At 37.6% G+C, this 20,961-nt stretch overlaps 2 protein-coding genes across 2 annotated transcripts; both read right to left on the reverse strand.

Moving 5' to 3' along the window:
• Positions 1 to 2,702: 2,702 nt before the first annotated feature.
• On the reverse strand, positions 2,703 to 3,605 carry LOC111141975 (taste receptor type 2 member 7-like). The gene has a single exon (XM_022494868.1). The coding sequence runs from the start codon at positions 3,603 to 3,605 to the stop codon at positions 2,703 to 2,705; it is 903 nt and encodes a 300-aa protein (XP_022350576.1).
• Positions 3,606 to 19,528: 15,923 nt separating this feature from the next.
• LOC111142356 (taste receptor type 2 member 43-like) lies at positions 19,529 to 20,453 on the reverse strand. The gene is given in 2 exon segments (XM_022495383.1): positions 19,529 to 19,726; positions 19,728 to 20,453. Coding segments are annotated over 2 exon segments (924 nt in total).
• Between the last annotated feature and the right edge of the window lie 508 nt (positions 20,454 to 20,961).

A 20,961-nucleotide genomic window follows, 5' to 3' on the forward strand; every position in this document is an offset into this window, starting at 1 on the left:
TAATCACATAATAGGAAAAAATTCCTAGCCAAATAAAACTCTGGATTGAGAGGGTAGTCCAAGTGCTAAACTAAGGACATTTTTGAGGCTTTAATAGAAGGAGAATACTTATCATTATAATAATAACAAAAATTTTAGAAAGCAAATAAGCAAACTCCACACCTAGATATATCTTGGAGAAATTTATAAATTGCAATAATAAAGATCGATGCTTCAAATTTTCAGAAAGAAGGTCATTAGCTCACTAAAATGCTGTTTAATCCGTATAACACAGGAAAAAATTCAATTCTCATAACCAGAATCCTAATTTAGGTTGCTATGAAAGAGAGCCACAGTCTCTCACCCAGTTTGCAGCTACTTTTCAGACATTATATCTGTATTGGAGTAAATGAACAGAGCACAAGCAATCATTGATCTGTCCTTTTTTTCTTCCCCCTGACTGTCACTATAACAGACCTTCTGAGTTCCCTGAGTATTTCTCTGAGTCATCAAACATGAGGGTGGCCTTGGGGACCCCAGACATAGATACCTACAGAAGAATGAATCTGCATTAAAATATCTGATATGATTGACAACTCTCCTTAGCCAAAAGAGAGCTATAGGGGACACTAGCTATCCAACTCTTTTGCAATCATAAAGAAACCAAAAGCAGCATGAATACTGGGGAGAAGAGCAAGACTCAACAATGAAACAACCTTTCCTATGTCAGGTTTTCAAGCTTGAATAGGATCTGAAAAAGGTGAGTGAGAGAAGTTTGATATTCAATGACAGATGTAAGTTTTGGTTTTAGTCTCGATTGGACTTAATGTATGAGTGACTATAGCAGCTGTGGACTCTGCCTAAGGTTTTATCCTGGAAAAAGATAACTCAACAAAAAGGGTTGTAGGAGCCATAATAAGAAAGAATAAATTTGCTTTCTGCTTTCATGCTACTAAGTACAACTTTTTAAAAATAAATTTCATTTATATCTCACCTAGGCAAAGCCTTCTGTATATTCTACCCCCTTAAAATGTCGGTACCCCATATATAAATTGAACTTCCCAAAGAAGGAGCCAAAAGCAAGTGATCACTCATTTTGCTAAGTGAGATAAATTAGACAAAGACGAATACTGTATATTACTTATATGTGAAATCCAAAACATCTGAATTTGTAAAAAGAGAGTAGAACGGTGGTTACCAGAGGCTAGGATTGAGGATTTGGAGGAATTGTTGTATAAGTGTATAAACTGGCAACTAGTAGATAAATAAATTCATGAGGTCTAATGTGCAACATAGTCATTATAGTCAACAACATAACTTATAAACTTCAAAGCTGCTAATAGACCAGATCTTATTGTTCTCAACACAAAAAATAAATCATAATCATGCAACATGGCAGAAGTATTAGCTAATGAATCACAGTGGTAATCATAAGACAATATATAAATGTATCCACCCAACACACTGTACACCTCAATTACACAATGTTATATGTCAGTTACATCTCAACAACAACAAAAAATAATTCCGCCCCATTTATTTTCCTATGATATATTCTATAGGCCTTTAAAACAACGTATTTCTGAAAAATAAATACTTTTTTTCTCATAAACCAATGGAAAGTCAAACAGTAAACCCAAATCCTCTTGCTTAAAAAATAAATCAGCAAGAGAGAGAAAAGTGAAATAAATAAAATAGTTTATTGGGGAATAAACTTTACTGGGGGGGGGGGGAAGCAAGTGATCTCTGTCAATACATGAGATTCCTGATAACCCAGCATTAATGAGTAATGCTTAGTACCAAAACTGGTACCATACTTGAGGAATGAGAAAAATGTAAAACTATTTTGCATTGTATTTTCTGTGTTTTTTACCCAACAAAATAACTTCTACTGTACCCTCTACTTTGAGCTTTGTATCTTTTTGAGGGGGAGATACCAAATTACTTTATTTGAAGGAATGGTACAAATGAAAGAAGTTAAAAACATATGGGATGCTTCATGAATTTGCGTGTCATCCTTGCACAGGGCAATGCTAGTCTCTGTATCATCCCAATTTTTAGGATATGTGCTGCCATATGAACACGCCTTGTATTTTCTAAGTCATGTGTTTTCTCTCTTATTCATTTACTTGTTTGAGACCGCCTTTGGTACATATTTAAGAAATAGTAGGGTTCTCATGGGTTCTGTAACTGGACTTCCAGGCACATATTCTGGATAGTAGCCGAAAATTTGTCATACCAGTTCATTCCACGTTCATTCTCTCCCAAATACAATTTTAAGTCATGGTTAGCCATCAGCCACAAGTAATAAGTTGTTAGAATTTTGAAATATTCATTTCATGATTTGGGGGGTTTTTCTGTCTCTGAGACTTGCTACACTTAATTTTTTACAGTTGTAATCTAGGCACCAGTAAATTACTGTCTTCCCAAAGCCTATTTTTGTCTCTCATCAAATCCCCACCGTCTTGGTGATACGTTCTAATTTTACTATTAATTATATCAGCATTATTCTGATGGAAACACAGCAAACTCTTATTTCTTTTAACTTCTTCCAGACAGATATTTCCAATAAGGTTCACGGACCTACCACAGAACAGTATAAAAGAAGTTGTGGGAAATGAAAGAAAGGTACATGGAGTTGTATTCACTATCTTCATTCTTCAGAAAATCACAGTCATTTCAGGAATGCTTTATGGGTTTGCAGATTTCCTTATATTCCTGCACTACCTCAGCTTCCTCAGGACACAGAACAAAACCTGTTTCAATTTGCTGTTCCATAAAACCAGAAGGAATGGATGGCCAGATGGATAGGAAAATACAAACATATAAGCAAACATTTTTGCCACCAAACTGTCTAGTATGACATAGGCCAAATATATTATAATATTGCTCAACCAGTACATAAAGAAGAAGAGTAGGAATGAAATCATAGACTTCATGGCTTGCACACGGGCCTTGGTGATAAGATCCCCAGAACCTGTGCCCTTCATCCGCCTGGTGTGTTTCCATAAGGAATGGATCAAAAGGACAAAGGAAGCCAGAGACACTCCAAAGGGGATGATGAACATTATGTTCAGGATTATAATAGAAGTTAATAAATCATATTTTCTCACTGTGAAGTTCAACGTCTGATTGCTGTCAGTGTTTACCCTGGTTTTGATCAGGTTCTTAAATACTGTATCCTTAAAAAGCAGGGACAAACAGAAAGAGAAGACCGCTCCCAGGACAATAATGAGAAGCAGTCTGTGAATTCTCTGTTTTATCCAGAAGAAAATGGGATTGGAAAAGTTGGCTATCTTAAGCAAATAGAAGACACTGAGACAGGCGGTACAGGTTATGCAGAAATAATTGGATCCTGTCCAGAGGATTTCAAAAGTCATCAGTTGATTGTCATTGTAGCATATTTCCTCACAAATTATATCTACACCTATGCCTAGCATTATTATACAGAGCAGAAGTATTCTGGAAATAGCTAAGCAGGTAAGAATAAAGTCAATCAAGAAGAACTTCCAGCTCCTGATCCAATCAATACAGTTAACCAATATAATGAGCCCATTTCCCAAAAGCCCCGCTATGAATTCTCCAGCAAAAATCATCGTAAGTACATTCTTGAATGTGCTTGCCATGACTGCTGTCAGGAAATCTGTCTTCAGTACTTCACTGATCTGTAAATTAAGTAATTTGCAAATTATAGATTTGTGGATCCAAAACTATAATGTTCAATACATTTCTTTTTTCTGGACATTCATAACCACTGGCAAAGAAAAGAATGCCTCCAGTACACCCCCCAAAGTCTTAGTTATCGTTGGGAAATCGTCTCTCAAGTTCCAGGCTAGTGATTTTCAAGGCAAATAGCAGATTGCCTGCTCCCATGACTCTGATTATAATTTCTATGTAAAGCTATTCATCAGGATTTGAATCCTGGTTTGTAAAAACACAAACCAGAGCTACATATTTTTACAATGTCTTTTTTTTTTCTTTAAGAGTTAGACATTTTTTTGATTCATTGACCTTTGATTCGTTGACATTTTCTTTAAGAGTTAGACATTTTTGGAGGCACCTGGGTGGCTCAGTGGGTTAAAGCCTCTGCCTTCGGCTCAGGTCATGGTCTTGGTGTCCTGGGATCGAGCCCCGATTCGGGCTCTCTGCTTGGCAGGGAGCCAGCTTCCTCCTCTCTCTCTGCCTGCCTCTCTGCCTACTTGTGATCTCTCTCTGTCAAATAAATAAAATCTTTAAAATTAAAAAAAAAAAGAGTTAGACATTTTTTGTTTCGTTATAAGCTAGACAGTAAGCACCAATCTAGAAAACAGAGTGACTCGGTCTTCCTGTTCTGAGAAATAAGCAAATGAGCAGCGGAAAGGCTTGAATGGAAAATCAAGAAGGGAGCAGGAGAGGGCTGAGGGAGATGTTATAGGCTACATTAAGTGTGAGTCCTGTGGAGGGAGAAGGAGGGCAAGAAGGTAGGTCTTGGTTGCAGAGCAGTCCTAAGAGAGTTTCAAGAAGTCCAGTGGGACTTTGCAAGCCCACAGAGCCCATCAGAGGTGTCCCAAGCCTTGTGGGAGTGACCCTGCCATTGACTCTCTGCCCAGCTCAGTCACTGGCGGGGAGCTGCCCACAGAAGGGTGGCAGAGCATAGGAACATGAGCTAGCCAGCTGTTAAAAGCAAAAAAGCAAAATCTCCTGCCAAACCTAAAAAACCTCTCCAGGAAGGTAGTAGAGAAAGAAAACCACTTTATTAAACCAGAATCGGATACACCTCATGGAAACTTACAAAAGCAGAAAGAAGTCTCACCCTTTTATAGAGTGCAACAGATACTGTCCGTATGTTCTCAAGGTAAACAATAACTAGTCCTCAAGTAAGGAGACTTGGCATCGTGGTTTAATACAGGCAATTTAGGCTCAGTTTACCTGGTACTTGGGTTGACCATCTATGTTAGCTAATTGGCTCTCTACAAAGGAAAAATTAGTGTTTATATTTATGACAGGAGGTAGTTTTGCCACTTGGAGCAGGAACTTGCTGAAGTGAGGCTCCTGCCCTCCCATAGAAACTGGGAGATATTGAAAACCCTAAGGAGTGATTGTGGAAGCAGCCCACAGGTCAGCAACGTTCCTGTTCTCAGGCTTTGGAACACAACGGGCCTGGTAGAAGCAGGATCCCACAGTCCCAAGGGGCAGGGCATGAGTTAGGAGCTATGGAAGGATGTGACCCTCAGTCCCCACCCGGCTTCTGCACCTAGCAACTGGAGCCCCAACATCCCACTCCTCCCTTACCCCACGACTGACGCCCTGCGTGCCTACCCATAGGGGAGAGGGCAAGCCTACTTCAGTATATTTGCCATCCCTTTGTACTCCTCTCCCATGCTGGGAAGCATCTGCCCTTGCTTTCCTCATAAAAAAACAAAACAAAACAAACAAACAAAAAAAACCATAAAAGCCAAGGGCAGGCTTCAGCAGCTGCTGCTCTCCCTTGCAGAGGCAGCCCTGCAAGGCTGCTCAGATTGGTGTTGGAGAACTTTCTTTCAGGGCGTGATGACAATTAAACCTCTCATTTTAATTGGTATGTGCCTTTACGTAGCCAGTGAGGATCCCTTAGGTCAGAGATTTATGGGCACGTTTTCCTCATCACCACAGGCAGCAGGCACCTTATAAGTCAGATTGATTGTTCATTTGTTTTGTATTATAGATTCTAAGTGAAATCATAAAGTATTTCACTTTCTCTGACTTATTTCACTTAGCATAATATTCATAAGGTACATTCATGTTGTTGTAAATGACAAGATTTCATTCTTTTGTTTAATGGTGAAGCAGTAGCACATCTTGTGGTATATATACATGTACACATATATGATGGAATACGACTACTTTCATTCACTGATGGACACTTAGACTGCTTCCATAGGTCAGCTATTATAAATAAGGCTGCAAGGAACATTTGGTGCATATGTCTTTTCAAACTAGTGTTTTCATTTTCTTCAAATAAATACCCAAAAGTGGAATTGCTGGATTGTATGGTAGTTCTATCTATAATTTTTTGAAAAACCCCCATACTGTTTTCTAAAGTGGCTGCACCACTTCAGATTCCCACCAAAGGTGTCTGAGGATTCCCTTTTCTCCACATCCTTGCCAACATTTGTTACTTCTTGTCCTTTTAAATATAACCATTCTGACAGGTATGAGGTGATATTTCATTGTGGTTTTCACTGACATTTCCCTGATGTTGAGTGATGTTGAGCATCTTTTCATGCGTCTGTTGGCCATTGGGATGTCCTCTTTGGAAAAATGTCTGGTCATATCCTCGGTCCATTTTTTATTCAGAGCGTTGGGTTGGGTTTCTGTTGTTGTTCTTATTATTAAGTTGTATGAGTTCTTTATGTATTTTGAATATTAACCCCTTATTGGAGACATGTTTTGCAAATAACTTCTCCCATTCGGTAGCATGGGTACTGTAGGTCACCTTTATATTTTGTTGATGGTTTCCTTCATCGTACAGAAGATTTTTAGTTTGATGTAGTTTCATTCGTTTATTTTTGGTTTTGTTATCACTCCTTTTGGAGTCAAATCCAAAAAGAAAATATCATTAAGAGCAATGTCAAGGAGCTCATTACCCATATTTCCTTCTAGGAGTTTTATGCTTTCTGGTCTTAGATGCAAGTCTTTAATCCATTTTGAATTAATTTTTCTGTACAGGGTAAGATAGTGGTCCAGTTTCATTCTTTTGGAAGTGACTGTCCAGTTAGCTTAGCACCATTTATTAAAAGATGTTCCTTTCCCTATTATATATTCTTGCCTTCTTGGTCATAAATTAATTGACCATATGGGCCTGGGTTTATCTGTGCACTCTCTATTCTGTTCCACTAATCTATACGTACATTTTTATGCCAATGCTATACCATTTTGAATACTATACTCTTGTAATATAAATGTGAAATCAGGGAGCATGAAGCCTTCAGCTTTGGTCTTTCTCAAGATTTTTTGACTCTTTGGATCTTTTGCAGCTACTTACAAATTTGGGGTTTTTTATTTCTGTAAAAAATGCCATTGGAATTTTGATAAGGATTACCTTGAGTCTGTAGATTGTTCTGGGTAATATGAACATTTTAACAATATAAATTCTTCCAATCATGAGCATAGAATATGTGTATTCTGCCACTTTGGGATGAAAAGTTTGTATGTATCTGTAAGTCCATCTGCTCTTTTTATGGTAAGTCTGTCAGCAGCAAGTTCTTAGTTTTCTTCCATATGAGGATTTGATTTCCTCTTCAGTACTGAAGAGTATTTTCACTGGATACAGCATCCTGGATTGATAGTTCTTTGCTTTTAATACTTTATAAGTACTCTGACACTCCCTCTAGTCTTCATGGTTCCTAATGTTACTTCCACTGATATTCAGATTGTTTTCCCCTATAAGTAATATATTATTTCTCCCCCACTGCTTTCAAGAATTTTTCTTCATCTTTAATTATGAGAAATTTGACAATATTTTCCAGTGTAGATTTCCATATATATCTATATATATCTATATATATATATATATCTCCTGGTTGGGGTTTGCTCAGCTTTATTAACCTGTAGGTGTATATCTATTGCCAAATTTGAAAAGTTTTCAGCCATTATTTCTTTGAATAGATTTTCAGCTCCACTTGCTTTCTCCTCTTCTTCTGGGACTCAGATGACAAAATCATTAAGTCATTTGTTATAGTCTTTCATGTCCTTGAAGTTCTACTTGTTTTCTTTTCCAATTATTGTATCTTGTGCTCTTCAAGTTATATGATTTCCATTAAGTCATACTCAAGAGCATGGACTCTTGTCTCTGTCACTTCCTTTCTGCTATTGATTAAACCTGTCATTTTTAAATTTCAGATTTATGTTTTTCAGTTTTAAAATTTAAAATTCATTCTTTTGTATAGGTTCTGTTTCTCCACTGAGAAAACATTTTCTTCCCATGTATTTGGAAAGTGTCTACTTTTACCCCATAGAGGATAGTTGTAACAACTGTTCCATGCTCTTTGTCTGATCATTTCCATATCTAGATTATTTGAGAGTTAGCATTGTTTGATGGTTTTGTTTCTTGAAAATTGCTCTTTTTTTAAAAATATACAAGGATTTTCTCTCTTTCTGATAGCCAAAAAGTTTTATAAGGAAAATTTTGGACATCGAAGAATAAAGGCACTCACACTAAATCTTGATCTACCCACTGGCAGCAAATGGCAGGGCAGTTTGTCGCCCTGACACATTTTCCTTCTTGCAGTTTTCCTCTGGATGACTCTCTCTGGCATTTATGAGACAAAAGTATATGTACTTAACATCATACTATACAGACAGATGAAAAATAACCAAAAAAAGCACACTGAGTAGTCCCAAAAGGCCCAACATTTTTTAAGGCAAGGTTTGTTCAAAACTTACCAGTCGAACCCAGTCAGCTCTTTTTTTCTTTTCCCTTATAAGAACAGCAGAGTTAAAATATCTGCTTGTTCGGGGCTATGATAGGAGGTCCTGATATCTTCTGGCTGCAGATTTGTGGAATGCAAGAGAATAAGGCTGGGTTGAGAAGAATGGCTAGAGCATCCAGGGAGCCTCTTTTTCCTCTTGTCCTAATGTCTGCCTCCTTTTCAGTGCATCTCCCAGTGTCTGTAGAGTCTGCAGACTCAGGGTTTCTCTTTTTCTGTCCCTTCACACACGACTGTGGCTCCATTCTCTATTCCCCAGCACCAGTGTTTATTCCTGTGCCTGGCACTTTTCCTTCCAGTACCCCAGAACTGAGTAGAATGGTGACTTGAGCTCCTGTACTCAACAGCGCCATGAAAGTTTGCATTCTTACCCTTCTTGGTATTTTGAAACATATTTGGATGAGTTCATAAGGTCTTTGGAACAGAGAAATCTCAACCTCAACCCAAATTCTTTAAGAAACAGAGGTCAGAGCTGAGGGAAAGAACAGATCAGAGATATCCAGATAAAATATCTCTGTGCCAGTAACAAAACACATTTGCTTTTGAATTCAAACACTTCAGTGGCTGCTTATGGCTCAACTGAATAAATTTCCAACATTTTAGGTCTACCCAAAGGTCTGTACCAGATCTGGGGAATCCTTAATCCTCTATCTATAGCAGAGAGCAAAAACTAAAAGTGCCATTTGGGTGGGAGACTTGTTTCAATACTACCAGCTCGCTCAATTATTAACCACTTCTCAATCCTACTCATTAATAAGCAACAAAATTGAAGATACTTTATTGACTAAATGGCTATGCAGTTTGGTTAATATGCCAGCTAATGATTCCTATGGACTTCCTCAAATACTATTAATCAATCTGCAGAGCCCTTGAACTTCTCTCTGGAAGGCCATGTCTTTGCCACTGCCCCAACCTTATTGTCAAAATTATTGTAAGCTAATAAATTAGGCTGCCATTTGTAGTACAGAAGACATTAGACTATTTATTACTCAGAGCAGCATTAGCCAGAGGAACATCATGGCATTGGACTCCCTAGCTTCAATCCTCTTAGGGAGGTAAGATGACAGCCAAATAGCAAATGTGTGTGCAGTGAGGGGCAATAACAGAGGAATCCTGAAATCAGGAAATTCTGATCTTATAAATCCTGACCACTGTGGATGATCTATCTTCCCTTTTGGGGGGAAAAAAGAGACCTTATCCTCACACTGGAATGTAAGCAAATTTCTCTGGGGAGAGAAGGAAACTCTATCTTTAAACAACCTGCCCTTTGACCAAGAGAGACACACCATTTTAAAATTCTAAGACTTTAGGCCAGCACCAGGTCTAGAGGGAGGCAAGAGAGGCACCTAGGGCATAAAATTTAAGGAGGTATTTAATCAAGTGCTGAGCATACACTTGAGGGACCATGAGACCAAGCAGCTTGTTAAGCTTTGCCCCCTAGTTGCCTTGCATACCTCCCTCTAGCCCTGACCCTGGTCTTGCTGTTTGCTAATCAAGCATGCTCTTTACTCAGAAAGGAAGACCAAGGCCATGCAGAAATGCAATAAATTCAGGGAGGTTTTTCTTCCAATGTCTGTCACCAAGATCAAGTTTACATAAGGTGCTCAAGATTGTGGACTCTACTGAATCACAGCATCTATCATGGTCTGTGACAATGACATCAAATTACCTATCCTCTGATCATCATACAGTCAATCTAGGGTTGCCTATACCCATAATATTTCTAGTGCTAAGGAAGGAATATTAAATTTGTTACTTGGAGAGGAGGTGAGGCAGTTACCCTTTCAGGATAATCCTGCTTAACTTCTGCCTCCTACGTTGCATTGTTAGTCATTATTCAGTCTGGAAGAGACTGCTCACAAAAGGTACAACTATTGAAGACATTGGGCAACAGCTGTCAACTGAGTCTTTCCATGTATTATCTAGAGTTAGAGATTATTTATTCTGAACATCCTTGCTAGCAAGTATTTGTCAAGACTCTACTGGTTTCCTGGGGCAAATAATACATTATATGTTAATAAAAATAGTTAATAAAGTATTAAAAAAAGATTCTACTGGTTTCTCCATGAAGTGTCACAGCTTTGTCCTCTAGATTTCAAGGTCACTCGACCACTGCTAGGAACTACCTGTATGATCCTTTGGGCGATTCCTTGTCATGAGTGAGTTACCTTGAAGGTCAACATAAAATACTCCCAGGTATTTTATGAAATACTCCAAGGAAGCATAAGAAGACTTCCAGTAGCTGGGATAAGTTCTTTCTCTTCCAATATTCTGGTTTCTTCCTTTACATGTCCAGTTTTCAACAGGACTGCTAATTACGGGTAGGGAATATTATTTTCAGCTAACTTTCCTTCTTCTTGGCATCACCTGTCCATCCAGTTATAAATCTACTTCCTCCCAAACTTGTTAAGAGTACTATAACTCGTTAGCTACTTATAGCACAGATGTTGATGTTTTCATCCCAGTATCAAATTCTTATATTTTTGTCATTATTCTCTCTCTCACTTTTTTTTTTTTTTTGCCAGAAAGTAGCTTGTGATTATGATTTGTGGGTCTGAAAGGCAATCTAGCCACTGCCATCAATCTATGTTAACACACAGGATTAAAATATCAAAGCAGACTCATGCAAATCAAATAAATATCTCACCCCATGCCAACATTTACCAGTGACTAAAAGAAGCCAGCCAAGGGGCACCTAGGTGGCTTAGTTGGTTAAGCGCCCAACTCTTGATTTCAGCTGAGGTCATGAGTTCAGAGTCCTGGGATTGAACCCTATGTCAGGCCCTGTGTCAGGCTTCACTGTGCTGAGCATGGACCCTGCTTCAGATTCTCCCTCTCCCTCTGCTCCTCCCTGTTCTTGCTCTCTCCCTCTCAAAGAAGAAGAAGAAAAAGAAAAAGAAGGAGAACAAGAAGAAGAAGAAGACAGGCAAACACAGATGTAGCATTTCTTGCTGGAGGACCCTAATCTATCGAAAGTAGCTTTTAAAAAGTCTCTTTCTCTCATGTTAAGATGTGTTTTAGTTTGGATTGAGAGATGAATTCAAAGTGGAAAGTGGGGACAGGAGGAGAAGGTCTGTAATGAAGTAATAGTCACTTACCCAACTCAGCCACTCAGGTGCCCTAATTTTTAAAGATTTTATTTATTTATTTGAAACAGAATGAACAAGAGAGAGAGCATGAGTGGGATGGAGGAGTAGAGGGAAAATGAGAAGCAATCTTCTTGCTGAGCAGGGAGACTGACAGTGGGCCTCGACCCCAGAACTCTGGGATCATGACCCTTGCTGAAGACAGCCACTTAACCAACTGAGCTATCTAGGCACTGCCAAGGGAAACTGATTTTAAATAAACATATTCTAAAATGAACTGCTGGAAAGTCTCAAACTCTGGGCTATATACATAATGCTAACCCCAAAGACCCCTCCATGCACTTGGCCTGAAGTACATTAAAAATATGGGAGAAAATATATGAATCTCACTTTAAGACTTTGTCAATATGTAATTTTTTTAAAACAGTAAGCAAAATAATTTTTAAGGTGTAATCACTATTGAAAGAGAAATATATAAACTAATAAAAGGAAACAACAGTACACAAGAGATAATGATTAGGGTATGAGCGCTTTTAAAAATGTAGTACCAAGTTGAATGAATCTAATTTTTTAAAATGAACAAAATGTTGACTCACATTTCTTTAGTGATGACCTTCACCTTAAAATATTATTTCATTGATATCAGTGTGGCTTACCAACTTGTGTTTGGTTGGTATATTGGTTCAGAACTCAGCTTCATATTATAAAGCTAAATAAATGAGTAAAATCATATTAGTGATTTAACTAGAAGTTTATCAACTAACAAAACCCAAAGTTTTGGGTTTTAACATTTTGGTAAAAAGTAAAAGTAAAAAGTAAAAATTATTTTGGTTAAAAAAAATTAGTTTGCACACCAAGATGCGCAAGATAATATTAGGGTTTTGTCATTAACCAAGAAGGAAAGAATAAATACTGGAAAGCATCTAGCAGTCCTTTGGCCATTTGCATTCTTATATCCTTATCCATGCATTTTCAACCATTTTTCATTTATTTCCTTTAGGTTTAACTCTTGCATAGGATAAAATATATAACATTTATAAACATACAAAATATTTAAGATTTTATTTTATAAAACATCATATAAACACACACCTAACATGTTTGTTAATCTAAAATTTGGGTGTTTCATCACAAAAGCCAACACCAAAAATAATAATAATTATTATAAATAATCTAAAAAAGAAGTAAAATAATCATCATATGCAAATGACATCACTTTCTATCTGCAAAAGTCAAGAGAACGAGCCTTAAAAGAGCCCATGTGACAATTTCATAAGGCAACTGGCTTCTAACTCAACAAACAAGCAAATAAATACAATGACCTTTTTGTAGACCCATTAACCAGGTACTAAATATCACAGATAAAATTAAGAATTATTAATATAAGCACCAGATTTACATATTTTTATATGCTTTTCCCACTAGATACCAGATGTGGCTATAAGCAGCCTGTTCCTGTTGATACTTTGACTGAGTTTGGGGAGGAGCCCCACTCTACTGGGGATCACGCTAGCTCTGTGCTTGCATCCTTATGCACCACGAGGCAAGTCATGAAATATCTCAGGAAGTCAGCGTCTTCACATGAAAAACAGTATTATGCACATGTGAAGTAGTAACAAGTAATGAAGTGTACAGGTTAACTGACACGTAAATATGATAACTTACTCTTTTTAGTGGCTACCTGTTACATATGCTCACATTTTCTTTTATTTTGTAGCTAATGTTTTTTATTAAAATGTCTCCAAAATGCACATAGAAAAGATGTCCAGCATATATTTATTCAATGAATAGGTGAATGAATGAGTGATCCTCATCAGGAGGACAAGAAAATCTATTTCAAATACAAAGGCTTTACTTTGAAGAGATTTCTTTGTGAATGTAAGCCATGTGTCAAGAATCTTTCATTTGTGGGGTGCCTGGGTGGCTCAGTCATTAAGAGTCTGCCATTGGCTCAGGTCACGATCCTAGGGTCCTGGGTTCGAGCCCCACATTGGGTTCCCTGCTCAGGGGGAAGCTTGCTTCTCTTTCTCCCATTCTCTCTGCTTTCGTTCCCTCTCTCACTGTGCTTCTTACTGTCAAATAAATAAAATCTTTTTTTTTAAAGAATTTTTCATTTGTAAAAATAAACAGATCCTGTCATACTCAAGATTTCACAATATTGAACACAGGGCACGTGACCATGATTGTCTCTCTTTACTCTGCCCCTTGAACTTAATTTATTCTAAATTTTTTACCTATGTAGCTTTCATTGCTGTCATACAACCAATATCAATAACATACAAACAGATTCAAAGTTCATACTAATCGTTTGTTACTCAAGAGTTACTCTAAATTTCTGTACTATAATCTGTTGTTTTCCATTCACCAGCAAAATAGAGGTACTTGATAAAATATAACAAAAATACCAATCTCCCAGAAAGTTATACACAATTAAAAGACTATCATCAGGGACACATGGGTGGCTTAGTTGGTTAAATGTCTGCCTTTAGGTCACGATCCCAGGGTCCTGGGATTGAGTCCTACATCAGGATCCTTGCTCAGCAGGAAGCCTGCTTCTCCATCTGCCTGCTGCTCCCCCTGTTTGTGCTCTCTAGTGCACTCTCTCTCTCTCTGACAAATAAATAAATAAAATCTTAAAAAAAAAAAAACTATCATTAGCCAATCAGCCAAGATTTGGTAATCTTACACATTAAAATTAAAATGTACTGTGTTACATATTTAAAAGCTATGTTGGCAAATACAATTTGTTTCCAAATATAAATTATATATTCTTAATAATGGTAAATGCAATTCAAGAATTCTCGACTGTGAAACTAATAATATAGAAAGGATGATTAGAATTAAGCAGCTTCATGATGCTGAGAAATTTCTTAAAATTTTTTATTAATTCATCTGCTTGAAAAACAAAATGACAAGAGCACAACGTTAAACCAAGCATGAAGCCCCTCTAATGAGAAGCCCTGTGTCACTGCACGAGGTGTACATTCAAAAAGCCGCCATGACTTGAGGGCGTGAGTACATGTGAGTAACACAAGGGTGGACTGCATGGAACATAAACCTGTGTGCTTTCTCAGATTCCCTTCACTGCCTCCTCTTCTTTTGGTCAGCACCATGCTGGAGCCAGATTATCCTTCCATTTTTGGATTTGAAAGCAACACTACACTGTGGGCTATGAAATGTGGCTTTCAAAATGACCACCAAGGGGCAAGGTAGACGAGGTATTAATCCCACTTTGGTAAACCCTGGCCCATGGGAAATAGAAGACAAAAATGAGCTGATTAGATACATTCCCCCCTCCTCTCTCTCTTCCGTGGACTAATGCTACATGTGGTTCCTCCTTGGAACCTCTTGGAAAAATTGTGTGCCATGTGCATACATAGGCAGACTACCCTATTGTCTCTTGACACACTGTAAGAGCCTAGCTGCCAGAGTGACACAACACAGCACAACCTTCTACATCTTCTCTGGTCTCATTTCCATATGTTCTCCCTATTACTGTCCCAGACTCAACCTTCCAAAATAAATGTCATCATTTTGAGCCCTGACTTTAATTGGATTTTAGAGGCCACAGGATAAGATAGTCAATGAGTTATACAATCATTATTTACTTACTTTATGTGAATTTATAACAATAAAATTGTATTTGGAAAGGGTATAGAAAATGTTATATCAAAAATAACATTTTACTAAGGCAGCTGAGTTAGTAAAACAGCTACTAACTCAGTTTTAATAAATCAAATACAATTTTTGTGTATCCAATACCCAGCTAGAAAAAAATCATGTAAAAAGATAACATTTGCAATAGAGAAAATACAAATGTACAAAATCTTTTATATGCTTTTTAAAAATTATTGTGATAGCTGTCTAACTGGCATTCCACCTTGTTTCCACTTCACACATATGGAATAGTCATGCCAAGGCAATATTCTTGTGATATTTTCCCTAGGAAATATGGGATAGCCAGTCTTCTGCTCTAAGAAATGCAGATATGAAACCAGAGCTGAGAATGCATGGCATCTGAAGGTTTTATGACACATTTTATTTTCATTGGTTTCCCAGTTTTCGAAAAGTTCACACATTCATTCATTAACTTGTTCGTTAAAAAAATCATTTTTTAAAGATTTATTTATTTATTTTTGAGAGAGACGGAGAGGGAGATAGACAGGAGCAGGGGGGAGGAGGAGGGAGGAGCAGGCTCCCGGTGGAGCAAGGAGCCGGATGATGCTGGGCTCCCTCCCAGTACCCCGAGATCATGACGTGAGCGGAAGGCAATGCTTAACTCGGTGAGCAACCCATGCATCCCTAAAAACTCTTTTTTTTTTTAATTTTTTAAGACTTTTTAAAATTTATTTGATAGAGATCACAAGTAGGCAGAGAGGCATGCAAAGAGAGAGAGAGGAAGGGAAGCAGGCTCCCTGCCGAGCAGAGAGCTTGATGCGGGGCTCTATCCCAGAACCCTGGGATCATGATCTGAGCTGAAGGCAGAGGCTTTAACCACTGAGCCACCCAGGTGCCCCTAAAAAATCATTTTTGACCAACACTTTTATGGCTGGCTTGTAAGTTTTAAGAGTCAGCAGTAGATAAGATCCTCACTTTTTTGAAGTGTATGTTACACTAGGTGAGACAGATAATAAACAAACAGATACAGCAAATGTGAAGGATGATTTATCTTAAGATGTAGAAAATTGTTACAATGCCTAACACCAAGAAATAACGGTCATGCAGAATTCGGTTGTTGAGCAACCTTACATATTTCTTTCCTACAGTAGAACTCTCTATCACTGAATATGCCAACACACACTCATTTCATCGTTTTCAAAGATTATAATATAACATCTCTTTAAGAAGCCCCCTTTAATTTTTACATGGACTTAACAGGTGCCACTTAATGTATGCAAAAAGGTATATTGAATTATAGTACATAATTTCTTTACTATTTTTATAGTATTTTTTGATGGGGAATATTTAAGTCTTTACTGAAGTTTTAAAAGAATCTTAAAAACAGAAGGTGTTTGAGTTGTGTGGCGATTCGAGACCCAGAGGTGGCTTAAGAGAAAACTGAAATATTTGAAATCAGATCTCAACTTCAAATATGGTCTGTCTTCATTCAAAAACTAGAAGAAATGACTATTCCACTGCATATGGAAACTCATAACAGCATTAAAAAGAGGTCATGAGCAAGATACAGAATCCATTCTTGATTAAAATGCTTCAAAGTATAGGGATAGAGAGAACATTCCTCAACTTCATAAAATCTATCTATGAAAAACCCACAGCGAATATCATCCCCAGTGAGGAAAAGCTGACAGCCTTCTTCTGAGATCAGGAACACGACAAGGATGCCCACTCTTACCACTCTTGTTCAACATAGTATTAGAAGTCCTAGCAACAGCAATCAGATAACAAAGAGAAATAAAACGTATTTTATACAAAATCAATGTACAGAAATCAGTTGCTTTCTTATACACTAACAATGAAAATACAGAAGGGGAAATTAGAGAATCAATTCCATTTAGCATAGCACCAAGAAACATAAGATACCTGGGAATAAACCTAACTAAAGAGATAAAGAATCTGTACTCAAGGAACTACAGAACACTCATGAAAGAAATTAAAAAAGACACAAAAAGATGGAAGACGATTCCATGTTCATGGATCAGAAGAATAAACATTGTTAAAATGTCTATACTGCCTAGAGCAATCTATACTTTCAATGCCATTCTGATCAAAATTCCACTGGCATTTTTCAAAAAGCTGGAGCAAACAATCCTAAAATTTGTATGGAATCAGAAGAGGCCCCAAATTGCTAAGGAAATGTTGAAAAAGAAAAACAAAACTGAGGGCATCACGTTGCCTGATTTCAAGCTTTATTACAAAGCTGTGATCACCAAGACAGCATGGTACTGGCACAAAAACAGACACATAGACCAGTGGAACAGAGTAGAGAGCCCAGATATGGACCCTCAACTTTATGGTCAAATAGTCTTCAACAAACTAGGAAAAAATATCCAGTGGAAAAAAGACAGTCTCTTCAATAAATAGTGCTGGGAAAATTGGACAGCTATGTGTAGAAGAATGAAACTCGACCATCCTCTTACACCATACACAAAGATAAACTTGAAATGGGTAAAAGACCTCAACATGAGGCAGGAATCCATCAGAATCCTAGAGGAGAACATAGGCAGTAACCTCTTCAACATCAGCCACAGCAACTTCTTTCAAGATATGTCTCCAAAGGCAAAGGAAACAAAAGCAAAAATGAACTTTGGGGACTTCATCAAGATCAAAAGCTTCTGCACAGCAAAGGAAACAGTCAACAAAACAAAGAGACAACTCACGGAATGGGAGAAGATATCTGCAAATCACACTACAGACAAAGGGCTGATATCCAAGATCTATAAAGAACTCCTCAAACTCAACACACACAAACAGGTAATCATGTCAAAAAATGGGCAGAAGACATGAGCAGATACTTCTCCAAAGAAGACATACAAATGGCTAACAGACACATGAAAAATGTTTATCGTCATTAGCCATCAGGGAGATTCAAATCAAAGCCACATTGAGATACCACCTTACACCAGTTAGAATGGCCAAAATTAACAAGACAGTAAACAACATGTGTTGGAAAGGATGTGGAGAAAGGGGAACCCTCCTACACTGTTGGTGGGAATACAAGTTGGTGCAGCCACTTTGGAGAACAGTGTGGAGATTCCTCAAGAAATTAAAAATAGAGCTTCCCTATGACCCTGCAATTGCACTACTGGGTATTTACCCCAAAGATACAGATGTAGTGAAAAGAAGGGCCATCTGTACCCCAATATTCATACTAGAAATGACCACAGTCGCCAAACTGTGGAAAGAACAAAAATGCTCTTCAACGGATGACTGGATAAAGAAGATATGGTCCATATATACTACAGAATATTATGCCTCCATCAGAGAGGATGAATACCCAACTTTTGTATCAACATGGACAGGACTGGAAGAGATTATGCTGAGTGAAATAAGCCAAGCAGAGAGAGTCAATTATCATATGGTTTTGCTTATTTATGGAGCATAAGGAATAACATGGAGGACATGGGGAGACGGAGAAGAGAAGGGAGTTGGGGGAAATTGGAGGGGGAGATGAACCATGAGAGACTGTGGAATCTGAGAAACAAACTGAGGGTTTTAGAGGGGAGAGGAGTGGGAGGTTGGGTGAGCCAGGTGGTGGGTATTATGGAGGGCACTTATTGCATGGAGCACTGGGTGTGGTGCATAAACAATGAATTCTGGAACACTAAAAAGAAATTTAAAAAATAAAAATTTTTTAAAAAAGATGTCATGAGCATGTTTCTTTCATATTATCCCTGTTGTAGAACTCAGTTCTTCCTAAGCTTTTCACCTTTTTCTTTAAGTATTCTTCAGTAGAGTTTATTGTACACATATATAGAATTTACTTGCAATATGTTTACTTGCAATATTTGTACAACTTTCTTAATCACAGCCCTAACTGCTCTTTATTAACCATGAAATAAGAATTTAGGGTTGAATAATATCAACCCCAAACATTCACCTCACTGCGTGATTTAGAATTGAATATTCTTACCATGCAAAAGACTGGATATTCAAACAATGAAATCTAAAGACACAGTGATAGAAATTACAATGAAAAAGAGCAATGACATCCCAAGATAACTTGTCAGTTCTGAAAAATGCATAATTTTCATTCATTTCATCATACCTTTGTGAATGAGTTTGAAATACACATGGCTTCATAATTCTCTGGAATTTCTTATAATAATATGCATAATTAGATTGTTTACCTGAAAAAAATTGGCAAGGGTATATTATTTCCAATCTTTCTTACATTTTTCATACATACACATATATACTTTCATGTGATAAGCTTAAGTAAGACTTTTCTAAGTAAAACTCTGAAAATTACTCAATTACATACACTATGGAAAAACCAGTAGGAGGTATAAAGTGCTAACAACCTTCAGAATACACACAATGCCACTTCTTACTGGTCTATGGAGTTGAGAGTTTCTGTTCTTTCAGCCAGTACTTCCCCTGATACAAAACAGACAGAAAGACCTGTTTTAGCTTCTTGTTTCCCCAGATCAGGATAAATGAGTGGCTTGAAGGATACACAAATCCAAAAGTTTGGCAAAACACGTAGAACAGTTTGGTCGGCAGCCACTCAGAACTCCAGACAGTGACAATTAAGAGTCAGGAAGTAACCAGCTAATAGCAAGAGAAAGGAGATCACAGTCTGCATGGCTCTTATGTGGACCTTGGTGCTGGGATCTTGGCATCTGTTACCACCGGATTGCATCTTCTGGAGATGTTTCCACAGGGAAAAGATTAACAGCAGAAAAGATGTCAGGGATATAACAAAGGGCACAAAGTTTGCTAACATGAATACAGTCATATTTGAAAGGCGTGCAATGTTCACCAATCTGGATTGTCTAGTGATGTTTCCTTCATATTCCTTCGTCAGCTCATATATGCTTACCACCGCAACATGAAAAACCAAAAAGAACGAAGACACCAAGAGTATCACAAGAATTACACTTTTAACTCTCCACTTGAGGTGAAGAAAAATAAAGCTAGAGAAATTGGCTATTTTGAACAAATAAAATACACTGAGGCAAGTAGCAAGCCAGACACTAAAATGATTGCTTGCCGTCCACGCAATATGAACCAGAAGTCTTGTTTCCAATCTAAATAAATCTGGATTCGACACAGTTCCATACCAATTTATTAACATTACGCAGAGCAAACCGATTCTGGAGATCGCCAGAGCAGTGAGAATTTGATCAGCTGAGGACATCTTTTGTCTCTTGACCCAGTCAAGGCAGTTCACCACCACTATGAAGCTATTGGCAAAATTTCCTAGAACAAATTCTGTTATTATGAGGATGGCGAAAATGTTCAGTAGAAAATTTACCATGTCTAGAAAGAAAAACAAACCAAAAGTCAAGTCTAATGTCACTGGTTGTGGTTCCTTGAATATTCTGACCTTATATTCTATAAGCTGCTGATCTCTGAGTGTCCAGGAAAGTTCTTGTTTCTTTTAAATTCTGTGATCAATGTCAAGCAGGAAAGCACCAGGGTATGCTAATAGATGAGCTCAACGCTGTCTAGATGAAAAACCATAGTTATTCCTCAAACAGCTCAAATTAACTTCTATTCATACACCTTATGTCTTTGCTGTAGGCTGGAAAATTCGTAATGGATGCTAAAATGAAAGCTGAATTCTCATTTGCTAACATGCAAATATTGTCTTTCAGTGTTTAGCCATTTTTTTCTTGTTTAACCTCTTCATAATTTGTGTTCATCGACTCTATTTGTTGTATAGTAAAACTGAAACACCCAAAACACAATATACATCTTAATTGTTAGGTAAAGCTCTATGCCCAATGTGAGGCTCAAACTCACAACCCTGAGATCAAGAGTCA

This window comes from Enhydra lutris, unplaced genomic scaffold, assembly GCF_002288905.1.
Source record: "Enhydra lutris kenyoni isolate GAN:26980312 unplaced genomic scaffold, ASM228890v2 scaffoldscaffold7, whole genome shotgun sequence".
Taxonomy (NCBI): domain Eukaryota; kingdom Metazoa; phylum Chordata; class Mammalia; order Carnivora; family Mustelidae; genus Enhydra; species Enhydra lutris.

What these genes read in the sequence shown, in the direction of transcription:
- LOC111141975 (XM_022494868.1), bottom strand. Translation starts at nt 3,605, where the DNA reads ATGGCAAGCACATTCAAGAATGTACTTACGATGATTTTTGCTGGAGAA.